Raw genomic sequence first — 21,846 nt, forward strand, 5'->3', positions numbered from 1 at the left:
AAATGCACATCTTTTTCTTTTTCCAGCTTTCAAATTTTATTTAAACAATTCCAGAGGCACATTAATAATGAGCACAAATATATACAAATGGCCAAACAAAGCAATGTCAAATGGCGTGGAGTTACTGCCCTTTCTAGCCAAACAAGGCAGACCAAACCAAACTGTGAGAAAACCTGTGCGCTCCAAAGAAATGGTACACAAAACATTAATTCTCTGGTATGGAAAGTTGTGTGCCCACAATATATGACAGAAGACAATGACAACAAACAACTGTCTTTGAAAGAGAGAGACCAAACGGTGTCCGTAGTGTCAATACAAGGATCAGAGTCAAGCTAGATGCAAGACCAAGACAGTTCTTTCAAGATTCATTAACCACCAACAACTACACTTGTGAATAGTCTTCTATTTATTACTTGCAAATTTAAGTTTATTCATCAGCAACAATGTCAAGTTGCAAAAAAGTTTAGTCATCAACTGTTCCAACAATTCCATTCCAGCCCTGAGTAAGTATGCAACTGGACAACCTCTGACTGTCCACTTGGAGTCCATGATGTAATACGTACTTGCAATGTATGACAGATACATTCTATGTAGCAACACACAAAAAAAATGCAGATCATTTCATTTTGTTTCAGATGGTTTTCAGCTAGCTGTACTGATCTGGTGTGACGTTGCTGACCTGAGAAAAAGCTATTTTCTTTACATAGCGTGACATCCGTCTATGTATTACACTCAAGTGGATCCTACTGTTTAGCCTTTATTTTCAAATTTGAAACACACAAAAGTAATGTATTTTTGATGAGGGACAGCAGAGGTGAAACATAACACACTAACAATGTCTGACCCTGTATAGCACATAACAGAACTGTCACATCATCTCTAAGCAGTAACCTCAATTTGACATATTTTAAAATCTTTTAGGTTGGTGCTCAGCCACAACTGCCCCAGTAAAAATACACCATAACATTTAGATTTATCCAAGAAAGAAAAGTTTGTCAGTCTCTTGCAGTGCGTGATAAGTACACACTGTATGTCATAGTTTCTAAGGTTTAGTCTGAATTCAAACTCGATTGACTGAGTGGTCTGTTTGCTTTACTTCATGGTTGTGTGATCCTGAAACCTGAAGGCAGTGGATCAGATGTTGTCTGAAAGGTTTGAGTAAGACAGTCCATGATGCATTAATGCAATCAGTCTTGCATTTCCTACTTTCACAATATTACCGAGTTGTTAGGGTTTTTTGCAGGCTCAGGTTTCAAACCTCAGTCTACACAAAGGATTTGGATTAAAAAAATATGTACTACAAAGACATCGTTGCTCTGCTCACTTTTTAAACAACTTTTTTTTAAACAATCTTCACAAAATAATCCATAAAGCATCAGAATTTAACACAAAATCTATTAATATAGAATAATGGATGCAAAAACATTCCATATAATGCAAAATATTATATTTATAAACATTTCTTTTTCTAATTTTAAATTATATTAAAGAGTCAAAACAATAAACTAACCTTTAAAACCTTTCATTGACTTGAGAATGACAATTATCTAGCAGCCACAACATTTCCCATATACCATTCACACGAGGAGTGAAAACAGTTAACATGAGCTTATAATAATCCAGTGAGACTGAAAAAAGGAGGCTAATGGGTGAACCTGAGGCAAAACAAACACAACCATGTTACAGCTGCTCCACATAACTTGGGAGTTCTTGGAGTGAATTCATTATGTATGCTGACAGGGTGACATTAAGCACATTAAATTTTCTCAGGAAACCAAATGCAGGATAATGGGGGATGAATGGAAGAATCTCAGCCTCGTAATTTCACATGGCAGTGGAAATGAGAAATGCCATATTCTATGCAAATGGTTCACCAGGGAAGCAGCTCAGCTAACCGTTTGTTGTGGTTCAATCCATGCAGTAGTGTCAGTTGACTTGTCATATGAAATTTATAAGGGAGGAGGGTCTTAGCTGATGTTGATAGGAAGAGGAGTGGAAAGTGGGTCATAATCTCAAGATACAGCGTTCACTTCACTTCAGGCTTGTGACCCTTGGCTTTCTTCCCATATAAACACCAATAGCCTCCCTGAAAGGTCAGATACAATGCCCTTTTTATGGTAAGAAAGCTTGCTTGCATGGGCAGACCTTGCACTGATCTAACAAATACTACACAGCTGGATGGAGACTAAGCCACGTCCTGTATTACAGAGAACCAGTAGATGGAAGCAGCAGCTGACTCTGTGGGGAAGCTGCTACGACTGACTGTCATCAGAGAAACAGGCAAACTAGAGCTGATGTGCCACTGCTCTTCACATTATATATAAGGTGTATTCCCACTGTCTTCTGCACAGTGGGATTTACACTCTAAAGGCCACAATGCAGTTATCGATTTGATCATTTTACTGAAATATCAGATCTGTGATTCTGTTGTGAGTGGCACAGCCACAAAAGATGTGGTTCCTTCACCCCTACATTACTTCTCAATAACACTATATCTCCATCCATCCACTTTCAACTGCTTATCCAAAATCAGGTCACAGGGGTAACAGATCCAGAAGGGGACCTCAGACATCCCTTTTCCCAGCTACATTAGCCAGCTCTGACTCGGGGATCCCGAGGCGTTCCCAGGCCAGGGCAGAGATATAATCCCTCCACCTAGTCCTTGGTCTACCCTGTGGCCTCCTCCCAGCTGGACGTGCTTGGAACACCTCCCTAGGGAGGCGACCAGGTGGCATCCTTACAAGATGCCTGAACCACCTCAACTGGCTCCTTTCTATACAAAGGAGCAGTGGCTCTACTCCGAGTTCCTCACGGATGACTGAGCTTCTCTCCCTATCCCTAAGGGAGATACCAGCCACCCTCCTGAGAAAACCCATTTCGGCCGCTTATATCCGCAATCTCGTTCTTTCGGTCATGACCCACGCTTCATGACCATAGGTGAGAGTAGGAACGAAGATTGACCAGTAGATCGAGAGCTTCGCCTTCTGGCTTCTATGACATAAAAATAGAACAAAATGTTAAAACAATTACACGCTGTAAAAGTTTATCTGCGAAAAATGTTAAAAGAGATCAGTATGATAAAATGCTGATCAAGTCTCACTAGGCTCTTAAGGCCCTGAGAACAAAGGCATCAACAAAAGATGTCTAGTCTCATTCATTGTAAAGCCTTTTTCTTCACTTCTGATGCTCATTATTCTGGATTTGTTTTCTGTCTTTATTGTAATTATTTATCACTAGATGCTATCTAACACTGCCAGTGCTGAGACTTCTTTGCCCATTCAATCCCTGGATGGGCAGGATACAGTGAGAAAAATAACACGTCCCTCCCTCATTACCACCACTGAGGTGCCCTTGAGCAAAGCCCGTAACCCCACCTGCTCCAGTGGAGTGGCTCAGTGGGCAGCAGATCATTAGACTGTGGTTATACTGGGCAGCTTCCAGGTGAGAATGTGTAACCTTGATCAGGGTGTTCCTGCAAAAGAGGGGCTTCCTCTCAGTGAAATTTTCCCAAATAAATAAAGTTTGAATAAATAAATAAATAAATCAAACATCCAGTGTACAAATGACATTTATAAAACAGAAAAAAGATCAACCCAGATCAAATTACTATAGATGGATAGATGTCATGTCATGGCACATTTCACAAGCTGTAACAGTGGCATAAGTCTAATCCCTTGGCCCTTCAGGGCCATATCACTAATGGGCCACAACAACGTCACACAGATGGATCGGAAGCTTGAGATTTACTGTAAGCCACAAACGTCAAAACATGGTTGTGTCCCATTGACAATACCAGAAGTATTTGCACGACATGTACAGTAGTATGAGCATAAGCTTAGTGCTTCATAAATTAATGTGTACACTCTTGACTGAATTCAACAAGCATTTAAACATGTTAGTAAGAGAGCTGTCACTCATTAATTTCTGATGACCATTGTTCACAGAGACCAGTCTGCAAATGTGATTCCATCCACATCAATGCTACACCACAGAATTACAAAGTTACTGCTTATTACGCAAAGTAAGCAACAAATAAAGCCAACTTTCTATTCTTCTCTCTTGGTCACATGCACCCTCTCACTTGCCATCTCTCTTTATGTCTCTTCTTTTTAGGCCTGTGTGGCAGTTAGTTAGTGTTCATAATGTCATAATTAGAGTAAATAAAGTTAATAATGATGCCTGTGCACCAATGCTGAATGGTGAAAGCACACCAGATAAAGTATGCCAACCCGATGAGATTGACCACAGATGTGGGTTTAACAAACCATTTGCTTGAAAAGGTCATTACAATCCTGCACAGGGCTTCAGTGAGACAATGCACTGGCTGTGTGCCCACAAACACAACAGAAGGACACAATTTTTTCTAGCCTTGCAAAGCCTGATGATATTTTTTGCTTTTTTATTGTTGCCTGACATGGCATCATTAATGGGTGTAAGACACTTCCCATGGTTCACTGGTTGGTGTGGTCTCCACTGTAACAGCCAGGCGCATTCATAAGATAAAGATAAAAACATGCTGTTTGATTTATGAACACCTTTAAGAGAGATGCTGCACAGAATTAACATTAAAATTGAACAGAAAGTAGAGAACTGTGACAGAAAATGTTGCGACTTCTTTCTATGTTTACCTTCACACTATTGTTATAGTTGTCCACCTGAACAGAAAGTTTCTGCTTGATCGTCTTCAAAGCAAATCCGCAGGCCAATTTGGTGGGAGCCTTGTCGGATAAAAAACTGAGATTGTGGAGACAGTAACAGAACAGACAGACACACAAACTATTAAATTTTAACATAGGGAAAAAAAATGTTTGCTTTTCAATTAAAAATTTAGTCTCTAGTGTCTCACAGGTAATCTGGCAGGATGCTATAGTAGCTACCAAAACTAAAATCTTCTTCTACAGCTGTTGATTTATACCTGGGAATATTTGAAGCACTAGTGCCAGACAACCTGAGAGATGTAGTGAGGCTCACAACTGCCTGACAGTCATGATTCAGGAAAAAGTATTTTTATGTTACAGGATGTTAAATGCTTGGCTGACCTGCGAGAATGGCTTGAAGGGAATCCAAAAGCTGTCTGCCAAAACATCAGCAGAGATTTGACATGACTACTACTGTGAGTAGTTTTCTTCTTTGTTTCATCCTTTTACATTTTGAATGAGCTGTGGGCAACTACTAGTGTTTTGTTTAGAGGAGACAGAAAAAAAAACTAAACAAATCATGAATAAAAAGAACTCTTTCTTAGTATTCATCTATGATTAAATTTTTTTCTCCCCCAATTCACTGATTTCAAACAGTGAATTGGTGTTTTCTTTAATTTGTTTATACATTACATACAAAATCTCAGAGAGTGCTAAGCAATTTATAAATGAGTGAGTGATGTGTCTCACTATTGAGATGGAGAGATTATGCATCAAATTATTTGTTTTCCTGTAACTGTGCCAAGTGTTTGATTGGAAAGCTCTTTATTACAACACAAAATCAATACTATGTTCTAAAGTTGATTACCTCCTACGATTATCTGGGGCATTATAGTGGTGTAGTAAAGTTCATTTAAAATTCAATAGCTTAACAGCTGCACACTATATTAAAAGTGCACTGGAAACCAAAGTAATTAATACCAAAATATAATAATAAAGAACCAAAATCAAGTTAAGATATGTGATTCTGCTAAAAAATGTATTTTGCTGACTTCCTATAAAAAGAATTAAGCTGATAAATGGACCAATATCATATCCTTTTTATATAATAATGCCTTTTCTTAATGCATTGAATTATCAGTGAGTCACAACATTAATATGTGGCATGTAGAATTAGCGCTAATGTACTGAGAAGCAGAGCATGCAAGCAAACTATAAGCTGCAATCCATATATGACCTATATTTCAAAAGAAATACGGGACTGATAGATGCAATATCTCTAATGATGAATGAAAAAAGCACAGTCCCTTTCACGTAAAAATGTGTTACAATGTTTATGGATGATGGATTACTGAAGTCTGCCTGAGGGCGTCTAGACAGTTCATTTAAAATAGAGATCATGTTTTACATTTTGGATTGAAAAAAGTGACTGAAACAATTGATCAAAATAGTGTAGATTACTTACTATATACAGTATGAATTAACTGACTTATGAGTCTTAAAATTATATAAATTACATTAAACCTTATGCATCAATACACTGTATCCAAACATGCAAAATGCAAAACCTGACGCATAAATAAATAACAAAAGAAACATAATGGTGCCTCTCTTTGAAAGAGAAGCTTTCTAATATACCTCCTGGCTCCTCTGCTTGACTGACTGAAAATACTTGCTAACCCTGCTGAAATGGCCCATCTTGCACATGCAGTAAAAATAGCCCAGCAGAGAGCATGGTTAGACCCTTGTAATGGAACGTGATCAAGGTCATTGTAGTGTGGCTCAAAGACCTCCAAGAGCCTGGTAGTGATGCAAAACACAAGGAGAGAGAAAGCCAAGGAGACACTCAATGCAAAACTGCACATTTATCAAGTCAAGGATGAATACTTATCTTACTTATCTCAAATAAACTAATGAACTAAAATAAGACACAGAGTAAAAACAGATCATATACTGTCTTCTCACTTTCATTCTTAGAGGCATGGAAAAGTCTTTAAAGCAGCTTGTGTAAAGCAACAATAAATGTGTGTTCTGAGTTTGTCACACCACAGACATGTTATTAACCACCCAACCAAATTTGAATGATTAAAAAAATCTATCACTAAGTATATAAAATTAGGTCTCAAAATCAGGCAAAAAAAAGTTGCTGGAGATGTGTCCACATCGCTGTCTCAGCGTCAAACACCACTGTGATCTGAACACAACCTGAAACATGGACGCTCTGTGTAGCAGCTTTAGTGGAATTGTTCAGATGTGTTTGAGCCACAAGAGCCAGAGGACAGTGACAAGATGGTTGTTGGAGCTGAAGTGAGTTGGACTGTAGATACTAGCCTTGAGCGACAGCCCTCATTTGCATGATCTCCCATGATGTGTTGCAATCAGTCGACTTGGTGGACTGTGCTGAATCAAAGGTCTTGTTGTGCAAAGAAATTAAAATTCCACTGCTTTAATGCAGACTTAATGTAGTCTAGTTTCGTATGGTTAATTAGACAATGACATGCCAATACCCTGCTGTTTACAGAAGGCAGCTATTCACAAGTCTCTGGGAAATTACAAGTCTAACTTTAAAGGCCAAAACACACTAAAGGCGTCTGACGCTTGTGTTTTGAAGTGCACCCCTTGTTCTAAATGACAGAACATGCACTGAAAGCATCCTGACATGCGTCAAACTGACTTGACGCTTGCACTCCGAACTTGTTTCGATTTTGGAGCGTCAAATGAGGACCAGGGCTTTTTTATCTGCAGCTGCAGTTCGTGTTTGGGGAGAGTTAAATGGAATAAAAAAGGCATGGACGTGGAGTGAGTGCTGATTGAGCTTTAGCTCCACCTGAAAGCAGATTTTAAAAAAATCTACCCACAGCAGAGAGTGAGGGAGGGAGTGAGAGAGTGTGTGTGTGCGCCGACTTGATATAAAAACTTTTTATGATCATGAAACATAATATTACTGTACACTTCGGTGGTGTGTGATTTTTTTTTTTTTTTGCTCCAAGTCCCATTTGTGTACTTTTAAATACTTAATTGCTCCCCGTCGATTAATCATAACTACAAAGATCAAGAGAGGGACAGCAGAGAGGAAGCGGGATTGTGTGTGAGGTGCCGACTGACATAAACTTTTTTGATGATAAATCCTGATGGCATTGAACAGTTATCTGACTAAAATACCTGTCTGAAACACACAGACGCTCGTCTCCTCCATGAAACATTTGTCACTTCGCTGCATTATTCTGAAGCCTGCAGTGCGCTATAGAAGCTTCATCTGACGCACGTCTATTAATGCGTGTCAGATGAAGCCTGTGGTGCGTTTTGGCCTTAAAGGTCTAGTGTGTAAGATTTACAGTGATTACTGGCAGAATATGGCACCAAACACTGGCTATAGATATGGTCTTTCTTGTTTTGTGCAAGTTTCGGATCAACTGTAGGTTCTCCTACACACCTATAAAAAGGAAGAGTGAGACAAGATGTTTTCAATGTACAAGCTCACTGCTAAATGTCACTCATTTCTATACACTGGTCCTTTAACCCTGACAAAACTAATTAACTGAACACACCTGAATACTGTCATGTGTCCCTAAAACTTATTATCAAATATCAGAAACAGTCATTCAGAACATCAGTCCAAAGCATTCAGTGCTCGGCTCAGTGCTTGCTCTTTCAGTTCAACTGCCTCTTGCGTGTGTCTTCCACAAAGCAAAAGAGGCTTTCTCTATCACTTTTCTCTTCAGTGATTTAAATTCAGAGAGCGCCACATAGTTTCAAAGAACTACTTAGCATTGTTATACAATAGCTGAAGCAAAAAAGAGGTAAAGGCCTGAGACTGAGGAGTGTTTCAATAGCTAGGGGTGGTGAAAGGAAATGTTTAAAACAAAACAGCTACATGAAATACTTTTCAGTCCAAGAAAAAGGGAAAATAAAACCCTCCCCTCTTGAGCTTACACATTGTAAAAACATGTACATGGTCATGGTGTGTTGCTGGACATAAACTAAGTGTGTGTTGCACTTCTCTTGTTTTCCCTGGGCAAAGCCCCTCCAGATGCTCTTCTGAATAATTTCTGCTTGAGGGAGACATGAGGACCATTACACATGTCAATTAACCGGATAGAAAAATATACAGACAACAATGAGCAACTGGCACCATGTGCACTTAACCTCTAGTCCACTGACCCTGGACAACTCTAATCTTAAATTCACAAATATAGGTCAGTGATTATGCCCTGCTTAACACATGGGTTTACATTATACATAGCACAGTATTCCCTGTGTGAACAACATGTGCAGTGATGTTATGTGGAGTGGCTGAATATGTGCTGGTACAATGACAATTGTCCTTGTACAGTCCTGTTTTGTTGGGGAAAGGAACAGACTTATGCATGAGTAACAAGCTGGACAGGAATTTAGTGAATCCCAAACTATAAGCGACAAGCATGTACATGGTATGTTAAGCTTTTGAGTGCTATGTGCAATACTTCAACCCCCCACTCCAAACCATCAGTGCAATAATCCAGCAATATCTCTATAATGGCCCAGTGGTTTGACTTAATCTATACTGACATAACATGAATGAAGTCCATGAGTAGGCCTACCCTAAAGTACACTACATAATACCCAAGAAGACAGTGGCAACAGACAATTCACAGTGCAACAGAATTAAATGTGAATATTGTGATTCATGCACTACTGCATGAGTAACAAGCTGAACAGCTTTAGCTGTTTGTATACAATCAAGAAGGGATAATGGTCCTAATAGATCAGAAATCTATGAAGCATACTGCCTGAATATAGTGGAAATAACTCAGCTTATGATCCCAGAACTTGGGTGATAAAATAAATAACACAGCAAGTAACAACTTATTTTATCCATCCATCATCTCATTAACAGGACCTACTTATCCTATGTGTGCAGGGGGGTTGACACATATAGACAGACAATGTTCACACACAAACCTCTGGGCAATTTCAAGTTTCCAATTCATCTAACTTGCCTGTCAGAGAGAGACAGCTTATGTCAAACTGAGAAACTTGTTGCTGTGAGGCAACATTGTTCACCAAAGTAACAAGCTGCCTTTTTATTTAGAGGTAATAAGGATGACACTGAACTAAACAAAAGAAAAACTGATTGATGTTATTAACATTTCAACTATATTTATTTACAGGTCTGACTCCACATAATGTTTTACTGGTCCTCATAGTAAAATCATGACTGGTCTTTTAAAATCAACTTTGTTTGACAAAAACAGTTCTATTCAGTCTCCATTTTATAGTGACAAAAGCAGCGACAGCTGTCAGCTGCTGCAGAGCTTGTATTTTGCCAGGCTCTATTCAGACAGGCTTTTCTTCTGTCAAAAGCGGCCTGCTGGTTTCACTTGTCCTCCAATCCTCTGGCAGAGCAACACAGGGAAATCTTCTGAACAACTAAGATTTGTTCCTCATTCTGAGGATGTTTTTCAGACCGGGAACAGCAATGAGGCCTTCCAAGGGATTTGGTGCCCTTTGTTAAGACAGCTATAAAGGGAATCCTTCCCAACAGGCTCCGAGTGTGAACAATATAATGCATGCTTTGCTGTCAAATGACAAAGCTAATCATTTGTTGCATCTAGAAGCTTGTTAATCATCTTGATGGGTACTGCAGAACTTAACAACTAAATTTTTTGTCTACGTAAGGCAAGATTTTGATTTTTATGATTCAGACTATATAATGAGATAAGGCTGCAGCATAGAAGAGCATCCATTCCCACCACCTGAAAGTTCTTATGTCAGGTATGGAAACTTATCCACAGACAGGAAGGTGCGAATTGCAATTATTTCTGTGAGCAGACAGTCTATAGAAAGTTTGGCATTTATCCATTTGGTTGTAGATAAAAACAGTAAAGCAGCTAGGTCAACATGAGCATCTGTCATGCATTTAACAGTATTACATTACTTATTTGTGCGTGTAATAACACTTTGAAGCTGCAAACAAGTGAAGTGACCCACTGTAGCATTGAACAATTTCATGTAGACAGTATTTTTTTTTTGCCAATATGGATGTGTGTATTTGTGGAATGATTTAAATCTACCTTCAAATTCACAACTTCGCACAGTCCTACAACATAACCAGGTCTAGGTTTGTGTGAACATGAGACAATAGCAAAATAAAGGATTGTAAAATGAGATGAAAAGACATTTATAGCTACAATGAAACCTCATCTGGCTGTGAAATGTTTGTTTATTTGGGTCCTGCCTTTGGGAGAAACAAGGTCATGCCCCGCAACAATGTCTTGGGAATTTTTGTTTTAATTTAATTCTGCTTTACCATAATGTAACGTCTATTTTGTGGAAATCTCTTATACACTTTCAGGGAAACACTTGTCGTGGTGCCAGTGTTTAGGTCATTTACAGCTCAACCAGCTTTTATCACATTACTATTTTCTCTCTCTCTCTCAAACTCACTAATAGGTCCTGCGGCACAATGAACTAGTCATGCGTGGAGAATAGCCAGAAAAGCACATTGCTCATTGGGAATTGATTAAACTACAAAATCCAGACTCAGTAGCAGAGGCATTGTGGCATTATACAGATGCAAACAACTACTGCAATTCCTGAACTGCAGACAGAATATAGTTTGAGACAATGCTATACTCCTGATTGATCTTACTTAGATTAAACACAAACAAGGCTAATGTAAGTCACATAAATGAACAAAAATTATGATGTGGTATGAAGATGGCTTCATAATAACTACTAATATATAATTTTTGAATCAAAGCAACTACAGATTAATATTGAGAGAGTTTCCAAGATATCTATGGCGTTGCAGATTTTTAAAAAGTCTTCAGTCTCCTGGCAAAGATCTTTGCCAGTGTTTTTCATTCATTTATGTGTTGTATGAAAACCAAACTTCTGGAAATTTGACACTAGATGGATTTGTTTTTACACTGTAGTGTATGGTTGTTAATGAAACAGACTTTCACATAAATGCCGTTGTCAATCAGAATAATCATAAATTGTTCTGTGAATAATATTACAATAACCAAAATCCGAGACAATATCTAATTGCAAAGCATTTTAATAACATATTGATATATTACAATTATACTGATATGTGGCCCAGCTTTGCACAAACAGTGTACAAGTATTGCTGGTACAGCCAGACTTAGCCTAAAGCTGCTGTATGCTATTCCTGGTGAGAAAATGGGCTGCACTGGCCTACATACCTGCATTCTGCTAATGGGCTCAATCTGATGAACCTGAAAGGCCAAACTGCCCCAAAATGCTCTTATCACACAGAGCCAACCAGTTTCATCTGATTGCTTTAAATCAAGTCTTCACTGATGAGCTGCTCCAAAGAAAGCTGCCACTCAATATTCACTCTGTAAATGAATGGAATTATCATGTCCTCATAATGTAAGCACAAAGAAGTTTAATTAACCAGAGAGGTTGGTCTTTTTCCTTAATGTATTAGGATGATACTCCAAATGTCAATCACACAGTGTAACTTAAGTTAAACAGAGATGTTAGCAAAGGGCTTTTGTACTCTGTAGAGTCTGCATCAACTAACTAGCAGAGTATTTAAGTGTAGCTACTTTCTCATTCACTACTGTAAAATCTCTTTCAGTTACATCTTTTATAGGTTTTGTCCTGTGAACGAACTTAAAATCTCTGTACAGTTGTGCTGACTCCAGAGCTGGTGATGCTTTCAAGTCTAAAGAATTACGCAAAGTTTTCTAGGTGAATCAAACTGTGCCAGGCTATAACCTACAAAAAGGCTGGAAGTGAATCACTAAGTGCTTTTGCACTTAGTAGTTTACAGCCCCTGAATCTTTCATGATCAGTATGCATGTAGCTGTTAAACTAGCCAGAACCATACAGTTATGTTAGTACAGAGCAACTATTTTAAAGCTAATGGCACCACAGAGGGGTAAAATAAACTCATCCAATTAAATTATCATTATAAGAATAAACGAGAATACACCAAACACAGCACATTTTCCATATGAATACATAAGAGTGCACAAAAGGAAGGCTTGTGTAAAGGCAATCTAGTAAAGTGGACTCAATATTTTCTATGATTTGTTACGACACAAAGATCACCTCAATCAAACTGGAAAACTGCACCTGGCTTGCCAATCTCTCAGACCACATTCATACATTGTTGATGAGCAGTGTTTTAAGCTTGTATCTGCTGAGAAAAGACCAAACCAAGACGAGCATGAATGTGAATTAAAAGAACAAGTTCTCTCTGGGCTAAGTGCCACTGTTGAGAACAGAATGTGTGCCTTAAGTCTGAAAGTGTAAAGATATTCTGGGGCGATATCCAACAGTGTTGCTGAGCAGGGATTCAGTCTGACAATCTGTTACAGCTGAAACAGATTCACATCACCAGTGTACCATGGTTTGTCTAAACATCAGTTTTCTCTGATACAGTCAAATCCAGAATCCATCAATCACGCCTTCCACTGACGGCGACAGATTGCTGACAGTAAGCCAAATGTCACACGCAGCTTCTCATGTGGCTGTCCTCAGATCATTCGCTTAGTGTATTAAGGACTGAATGGATTTGGACAACGCCAAAGCGGAGCAACTATCCTCTGCAATTACATTAACTAACAGTCTCTGCAGTCAACACAGACTGGACAGTTGTCAGAACAGAGAAGATCCCCAGGAATAAAATGGCAGGCTGTCAGTAAATTTTATCATCCGTTGAGTAAACATCTGTCATCAAGACAGGCTGATCCATTGTCCCACTGACCTTTGCCTTCAGAGGCCTCTGCCATCAGAGGTCATGGATTTTAACGCTTGTTCACTGGTTATGCGTTAACTGTAAAGTATGAGGCTTATGTTTTGTACAGCCATGGCTATTGTTACCAGTTCAGCTTCCTACCAACTGAAAAAAACAAAATATATGACCTATAACATTTAAAATACCTGCTTCGCTGCTGTTCTTTGCCTTTCTGGATCAACAGTATTTTGTTTAATGGTGTATTTTATCTTATTGAACAGCGACTAGCCAAAGATGGACAGCATGCTAAATGGTAAACTGACTGCATTTTATGGTGCAATGCACAGGTTTAACCATTGGTTTTTGGTAAAGTGCAATGGCTTCTTTCTTGACTAACTTTACCCCCAACCTTAAACAATCACACAGTTCTGGGAGAAATCCATGAGTTAAGAGGCAGGGATGCTGTGCTAATTACGTAATCAACAGTAGCCACAACAGACTAGAATGTGAGGAAGACTGAAGGCATCCCATCCTTTGAGCACAAAGTCATTTATCTTATGTGGCTAAACACCAATAGAACAGGATAATGGCACAGCAACAAACTGTCTTTATGGAAAGCCCTGAACCCACAGCGCATTCAGTAGAGTGCAGATCTCCCCAGGCTACAGATGGTGAAGCACCTACTGCGATGCTACCACAACTGTCAGACATAAGCGGCAAACATTTGCAAGGTTTTGGATAAAGTTTTTTGTATAGTACAGTTTTAACTGAATTTAATTACAACAAGTAACCAGTGTCATGTTCAATTCCTCACACTTAGAACAAATCAAATTTCATGAAAATCAATAAAAACTAAACAAGTTACAATCGATTTTGTAGAGAAGTCTGCAATCTTTCTTTTGTTTATGTGCAGACCTCGAGCCCTTCAATATAGCGCAGACACATTGTGGAGATGGCAAAGCTTACAGCACAGGGATTTATTAATAATGCAGTGTGCCAAACTTAACAACAAACATAACAGGTATGTAATAAAGCTGCACATGCTCTGGTCAGAATGTGGCCTGCATCACACTAGGCAAGCCTTGTTTTTAGCCTAGCAGTTGCTGTTGAATTGTGGCCCCTACTGACCAGTTAAAAGGCATGATCAGTCAGCAGTCAGCACAAAACAGAGCAGTTAATGAAATAGGCTTTTCAAAAATCATAAATCACCACAACCAACAAAGGTCCTTAAGCATAAATGTGCACAAATAGTGTTAGGCTGTCCAGTAGTATGCAAGATTAGCTGCAGCTCCAGCCCAGTTCCAGTCAGACACACATGACACATCACCCATCAGGCTTATGCCTGGTGGAGAAAATTAAACAATTTCATGCCTATTCTCTGCTAATTGTATGGCATTCTGGGAACTGTATGAAATGACCAACTGAATACTTGTAAGCAGCTATTAGTATTAAAGATTTGTGTACAAAAGAACTGAATGCTTTTAACCAACTTTTACCATACTTTAAATTCTTCAAATCTTCACTGTCCAGTATCTCTTTCTACACATCACCCACTCACTCAGCAAAAAAAAAAAAAAAAAAAAAATGCTAATCAGAACTCAAAATTAATTATGGATCTGCTACATACTGATCTTTACATGAAAAAGTTAGTATTTAGATGAACTTCGACCCTGGCATGAAAAAGCTTTAATTGCTTATGAGAAAGAAATTCAGCAGACATATACCAGAGAAACCAAAGCATCCTTGGAGAAACAAAAAAGAATCATTGGACGTCAGCAACATCAAAGAAATTTGTCACACTCTTCTTCACAAACATAACAAAGTAAGCGTATTAAATTCCATGAGACAGTGCTTGAAGGGCCAGCATTTAGTATCGACACTGTGTAAAAAAGGAAGTAAAAGTTTCCTACCTTAAAGGTATAAGGTGCTTCTCCCAGGTTGATTCCATCTTTTGCAAGTTTATCCCTTATCAGTACCTTGAGCTTCAGTTTCGGGTAAGTCACAAAGTCATTACAATCAGTGATTCTCGGGTTATGGTTTCCAGGGCAGGAGGCCTGATGAATTCTTGTGGCCCGAAAGTGTGACCCCAAAGTCCTGATGTCGTCTTCTTTGTTTGGAAATGAAGAGTGGTTGCAAGTAGATGGATCCAGAGGCTCTAAGGTGAAATAATAGCCAGGTGCTTTCCTTTCGTCCTCATCCTTTAGCGTCTGCACCGCTTTGAGCAGCCTGTGTCTGTGGTACTCAATGTGGACACCAATGGCATCGAGGTCTGGCTCCCCAATCTGTTTACAAACTTCCAAATCATCATATCCATTGTCGATGAACGCCTCGACATACTGGGCCAGATGGAGCTTCGACAGCCACTCGAGGACAAGGTTTGGCCCTTGGCTCATCTTAAAACAGGACAGAAAGAGGCCTACCTTAAAGGCAGAATATGCAGCATTTGTAAACGCACCATTCAAAGCTGGTCCCTCTTCCCTGACTCAGCGAGCAAGAAAGGGGAAGCGAGACAGAGTGAATTAAGAAAGCAAGCAGTTTTAGCAAGAACAAAGCAGCGAATCAGAAAAATCAAACATTATTTCCTGGTTGTTTCACAGCAGTTAAAGCACAAACAAACAGGCCCACACCTCCGCACAATGCTAGATTTTGTGTGAATACAGCTGAAGCAATCCTCAGTCCACTCTGACTATGTGTGTGTATATCTCTTTCTGCACCAGCTCTCACAGACAGAGAGCAGAGTAAAGAGTAGGGGTTAGATTGTTTGCCCAAACACACACAAACACAAGTGTGAAGATGTAAATGACAGTTCTGTCAGGGCATAAAACCAAGGATCTGTAGTCAATGAGCTTTACAAATCAATACTCAATAGTCTCACAACGGCACAGCTGTCAGTGCAAAAAAAGTTTAAATAGAAAAATCAAATTGTGACCTTCAAATAAAAAGCCAAACCAAATCGTGGATTTGGTGAATCATGACACTTCTGGTCATTAGTTGTGATTTAGAAGGATTATGTTTATATGAGCCTACACATTTTTTCTTTTTAGGAAAATGCTGCATATTACGCCTTTAAGTGCACATCATCATATCCATTCACACTGCTGCAGGGGTTTGTGCAGAGGCAATCCAGCAGTCTGGTCCATGCAACTCCCACTTTACACACAGTCCCAAGTTCACTTGTCCAAATGAGACTCATCTATTAGTTGTGGCCGAAACAATGGGAAACACAATGACTGCGAATGTGGAGACATCAGAAGCCCTTTAACTTCTGTTTTTATCTTCTGTCTGAAACATCTGTCTGCTGAAGTCCTCTTTAACAAAAACAGTGAAAACAGGTTGGCTTGTTGCCCTTGACCTCTGCGACGCAAACACTTTTGAAATTGACCGTCATTTACGTTACTTTCTGTCGCCGACTTGAATCGTATAGTTGACGTTAACGGGTGGGAAAAGCCTTTAACCGAGTTGACCACATTTCTGTTAAGTTATCCTCTGCCACAGATGGTGAAAGTAAGCCGCAAATGTTAACAGTCGGCGTCTTCTCGGGCTGCATCCATCCTCTTTGTCTCGTTCATCGGTCCAGCGGTTACGGGGCAAGACGCTCAGTCAGGTCCATCAAACATTCATCAGCCGGAGCAAAAATTAAAAGGTTGACGCTGAAGCCAGAGCGATATGTAGCATTAACTACTACAAAAACGTTCGCAGACAATAAAATACACTAAATTCTCTATAACTGCTCAGCGTGCACTTGTTGTGGCCGATTTCATGCCTGGCTTTCACCGTATTCAACTTTGCTCACAGTCCCTCCGCTCCATCCGCCGATTCAGACAGTGTGAGAGAGATGCTCTCTGAGCCTCGACTTCAGTCGCTGCTGTAGTTTCTGCCCCGCTGGACGACGGGAGTTCAGCGACCACTAGCGCCACCTGCAGGGGTTTCTGGGTAATGTAGGACTCGTTAATAAAATAAAGTAAAATAAAATAAAATAAAATAAAATAAAATAATTAAGACAATGATAAATGTACATTAAAAATAATTTAAAATAACAAACGAATTGAAATAAAAACTAAGTTTAAAAAAAAACAAAAAAACAAAATTGAATTAAAAATAACAAATAACAAAAATACCTGTATTATTTGTTCTGGCCACATTTTTAAATCATTGTAAAATAAAATAAATAAAATTAAGACAATGTTAAAAAAAAATACATAAAATGAAATAGGAAATAACAATACCTGTATTATTAGTTCTTGCAACACTTTCAAATCCAATAGAAATGAAAATACTCTGAACAACAACAACAACAACAACAATAATAATAATAATAATAATAATAATAATAATAATAATAATAATAATAGCTTGACATACATATTCACAGCTTTTTTTTTTTTTTTTTACGGATGGATCTATACCTTAATTCATCATTCAGTCCTGTGGGTTTGAACAATCCTAACCAGTAGTTGCACAACATTACTACATAACTGACATAAATACATATTCTGTATCTCACTAAATTTGGCACTGGAGTAATACTGCTTTTTTACAGCTTATGGTATGCCTGTGTTTATAGGTGCATCACCACTTAATAAGTAACAAAAACACCAGAATGTTACCATCATTTTTACCAGCTAATACAGAATAAAGACGCCACACGGAAGCAAATCAACAAACTTCTACAACCTGATGTTTTTTCTACAAAACTGTTGGAAAATGCCTATGTGAAAAGTGACAGCACCAAATAATTTGTGCCACCTCGCTCAGATGCATGGTCTCTAGTACTTGTGCACAACAGCATTCTGTGTGATACATCAGGACGGCACCAGGCTGACACTCAGGATGATCAGGGCAGTCCTGGACAGTGCTCAAGAGTTCTTGAGCAAGACTCTTGAATGTATAGCCAAACTGACCTTTGACCCTAAAGGTTTTCTATAAAAGAATCCGTAGAGCATTACTTTTTAAATGAAACTGGTCAAACATTAAACAGAAAACACAAGACAAAACATGTTATGATTGGTTTTACATTTATTTTCCATTGCACAATAATATATATATATATATACTGTATCTACAGTCTAAATTGTTTGTGGCAGCAGATTAAGTCAGACATCCATGTGAAATTTATTTTAATAAAACTGTACAAAAATTGCCTACTATGAGAAAATACTGCAACTCCACAGATATTCATCCCAGAAGACAGACGGATGGACGAAGTATGGCGACTGAGAAACCCTTGAGCTCTCCTGCACGGTGCTGTGGCGAGCCTAGCTTTCGCTTTCTATGCATTTCTACAGTGCAGGAAAAGCAAGAGTTTTCATGAAGCAAACAGTAACATAAACAGATGTACCAACAAAATAAATATATTCTCTCACACATATACAACTGGCATGATCAAATGAAAATGGGACACGCTTCTGTTGTGTGATGAAAACTTTAGTTTTGTTCAACTTGGTGGTAAATACAAATGCCGGAACAGACAATCTCTAAGAGGGATAATACATGGTTGTTTCAAGTTTGTAAACACTTAATATCATGCATCCTTCAATGTGCAATAAGAGACCATTTAGGACATATATGTTGCAAACTGAAGCACTTTAAAGTCGAGGCCACACTTTGTAGAAAGACTCAGCGGCCCACTGAGAGGAGATGACCCTCCTGCAGTAGCAAAGCTTGAATCCGAGATGAGCATGTTCAATATATAACCAGAAAATGTTTATTGTCATGTCTGGATGATGGATAATTATGCACAACCATCGTTTTGGACATTAATGTGAGTTATTCTATCCCAAAAATTACATTAAAGGTATTAATTTTTAATAGATTATTGAAATTAAAAGTATATATATTTGTTTTCAAATATATAAATATATCATAGTATCATTAACCTGACATTGAAAACAAATCTGAGAGTGAAGCAATCAGCATAATTGGCAAATGACATAGATAAGCATAGGTTCTGTCATGTTTTGGTCCTTTCAAAAAAATAACAAAAATGGGACAAGAAAAAATAAACACACTAAAAATCATACTAACAAAATTATTTTAAGTACAAAAAATAGTGCAAAACCCACATAACTGCTCTTTGAAATGGGTTTATCTCAGTAGTATACAGTAGAGTAGATTAAAATCAGCCAGCTAAAAGTGAAGGGTTTTATTCCGAAACGCTGTATATCCATCTTGGATAAAACATTTTTGGTGTAATTGAAATGATTTAATACTCTAAAATCTAAGAAAATGGATCAAAACTAGTTTTACTTCATGCCTGCAACCATTTTCCATGAGTCACATGATTTTCTTTGGTGGATATCACATTTTGGAATGAAACTCTTCAAATTCACTTTGCCTGTCCTCTCTGAACACATGTACAGCAGTTTGGGTAATGAGGGTGCTATAAGAAGAAGTTAAAGCCAATCTACCACCCCACCCCCCCTCCCGCCTTGCACACAGTAGACTTCTTGACTTAAAGAGTGCCATCCACGGTATCCAGACCGACTCATTTTGAGAAAAAAAAAATCAAGACAACTCTGTGAAATTAAGCAACTCTTTGGTGTCGGAAAAGAACATGGCCGCGAGCGTTCAGTATGTCACGTTGCCTGAACCTGCACTGTCAGATTTGTGTCCAGCTGTCCCCGTTATGTACAACATTTGGCAGCAATCAGGACCGACAAAGTCTTGTCTCTCATTTCAAAATAAAAGACCGGCAGGTAATGCTCCTACATTGACACAAATAGCAGCATATCCTCGCACCTCATGAGAAAGAAATCTAATTACAATAGAAGTCTAGTTAATCACATTGAAAAACACTGTCAAGCAAAAACAAAAACCTCAAAAGACCTATTGTAATACACTGTATCTATGTAGTATTATAAATATTGGCGCCCATACACATATTCCTGAATATATGTATGTTCACGAACACACAGACATACACATAGGTAGAGGTTAGCATATATGCGTCATGAGGCAAAGGCAGAAGAGAAACAGTTTTTAAGTGAACGGTTCAGAGAGAGATGACCAATGGCACTGCCTGGAACACTCTGTGGTGCTTGGTCATTTCTACTGGCAGCTACGAATACAAAGACAGCATTACCATTTCCATTGTGCTGGAAGAGACACATGCTTTTTTCCCTACACATTGAGAAACGAGACAAAAAAACAAAAAATAAATCAACTGCAGCTATGACAGAATGCCAAAAAGAAGTCTGAATAGATCATGTATAGATAGAATCTTTATCACAAAAAACTTAAAATTGTAACCAAAATATACATTTATGCAAAGGACAATCTTTGTCTTGCCCTTTAACACATCACCATTCTCATACCTGACTTAGCTACAGCCCCGTGAAAGACCCTCAGCAGGTTCTCCAGTGTATCAACTCTTCATTTTTCTGATAGATCAATGTAAACTCTTTATCGTGGGGTAAACATTTTCAGCACTTTTTTAGCGCAAAGGAAAGAAAATTAAATTGAATGCCCAACATATAAACTTCTTTTACTTCATATCTATTATACTCTTCCAATAAATAATCTAAATTTAAATTAAAACCAAAGTGACTCTCAGAAAACACGCCATTAGTCTTTCTCACCTAAAACAACTTGGTAATGCTGGAAAAATGCTGGAAAAGGAATGGTCTGTGATGAACTAGTGTACTACCAGCCCTTATTCGGTGAGAGGCAATAGATTCATCATCTCCTTTTCTATTCTAAGTGCTTGAAAGGCCCTTTCTGGACAAAAAAAAAAGACAAAAACAGACTTAAAAAAAGGACAGAGATCAAACTCTAAAAATAATTTAGACCAGAAAAAACAAACATACACAAGTCCTTCATTGATTCAATCATTCTTATAGAAGCTTACATCTTCATTGACTTGATTAGATTTGAAGGACAAGCGGGGGTCATCAGACTTTTCTCCTCATTTAAGTCCACTGTGTTTGGCAGAGACCATAAAGGGCAGAGAAAAGGAAAAAAGAACAATTGCAATCAGGCCTCCACAAGTACAAGTTTTGCAGAATTGTCTTTTCCCCCTTCAGAACAAAACAGCAGGATGTGTAGATATATATATGAGATATATATGAGTGCATGACTGATGGATATGAAAGGTCCCCTCTCTCCTGTTCTGCGTGAACATCGTTGTTCTCTGGCGAAATGGAAAGAGAGATTCCTAAGGGCTTCTCTTCTTCCATTTCTTTGCGTTCTCGTTACGTTGGGTCGGCCTGTGTCCACTCCGCGGCAGTCCCCCGGTGACTGAGGTAATGCAGAGTGTTATGATATTGTGCTGAGAATAAAAGCATGAGTCTGTTGAGCAGAACCCCCCGTGGAGAGAAATTGAGAAGAGAAGAAGAGGGACCTGCAGCTCCTTAGAGACACTGGTGTTTGCGTGATTATACAGAGTCCGATGCTCCACACGCTGCCATCAGAGCTGGTACCACTTCTTATCTTTGTACTTCAGCATCATCTGAAGGAGTAAGGAGGTAAAAATGAGAGTCAGAAATTGGAAGTTAACTTGAAAACAATGTTTTTCGA

At 38.6% G+C, this 21,846-nt stretch overlaps 2 protein-coding genes across 7 annotated transcripts in view; both read right to left on the reverse strand.

The window, feature by feature from the left end:
- sash1b (SAM and SH3 domain containing 1b) overlaps positions 1-16,116 on the reverse strand; it is a 60,192-nt gene extending 44,076 nt beyond the window's left edge. The window contains exon 1 of the mRNA XM_084742179.1: positions 15,243-16,116. Coding sequence (XP_084598305.1) covers positions 15,243-15,725 — 483 coding nt within the window. The 5' untranslated portion in view covers positions 15,726-16,116. The remainder of the gene's footprint in view (positions 1-15,242) is intronic.
- A 2,214-nt stretch (positions 16,117-18,330) lies between these two features.
- stxbp5b (syntaxin binding protein 5b (tomosyn)) overlaps positions 18,331-21,846 on the reverse strand; it is a 44,395-nt gene continuing 40,879 nt past the window's right edge. For all 6 annotated transcript variants that reach the window (XM_084741884.1, XM_084741885.1, XM_084741883.1 and 3 more), the window contains one exon: positions 18,331-21,778. In XM_084741884.1, the coding sequence (XP_084598010.1) occupies positions 21,737-21,778 (42 nt within the window). In that variant the 3' untranslated portion in view covers positions 18,331-21,736. The remainder of the gene's footprint in view (positions 21,779-21,846) is intronic.

Source organism: Lutjanus erythropterus, chromosome 18 (assembly GCF_056507025.1).
Source record: "Lutjanus erythropterus isolate fLutEry1 chromosome 18, fLutEry1.hap2, whole genome shotgun sequence".
NCBI lineage: Eukaryota > Metazoa > Chordata > Actinopteri > Lutjaniformes > Lutjanidae > Lutjanus > Lutjanus erythropterus.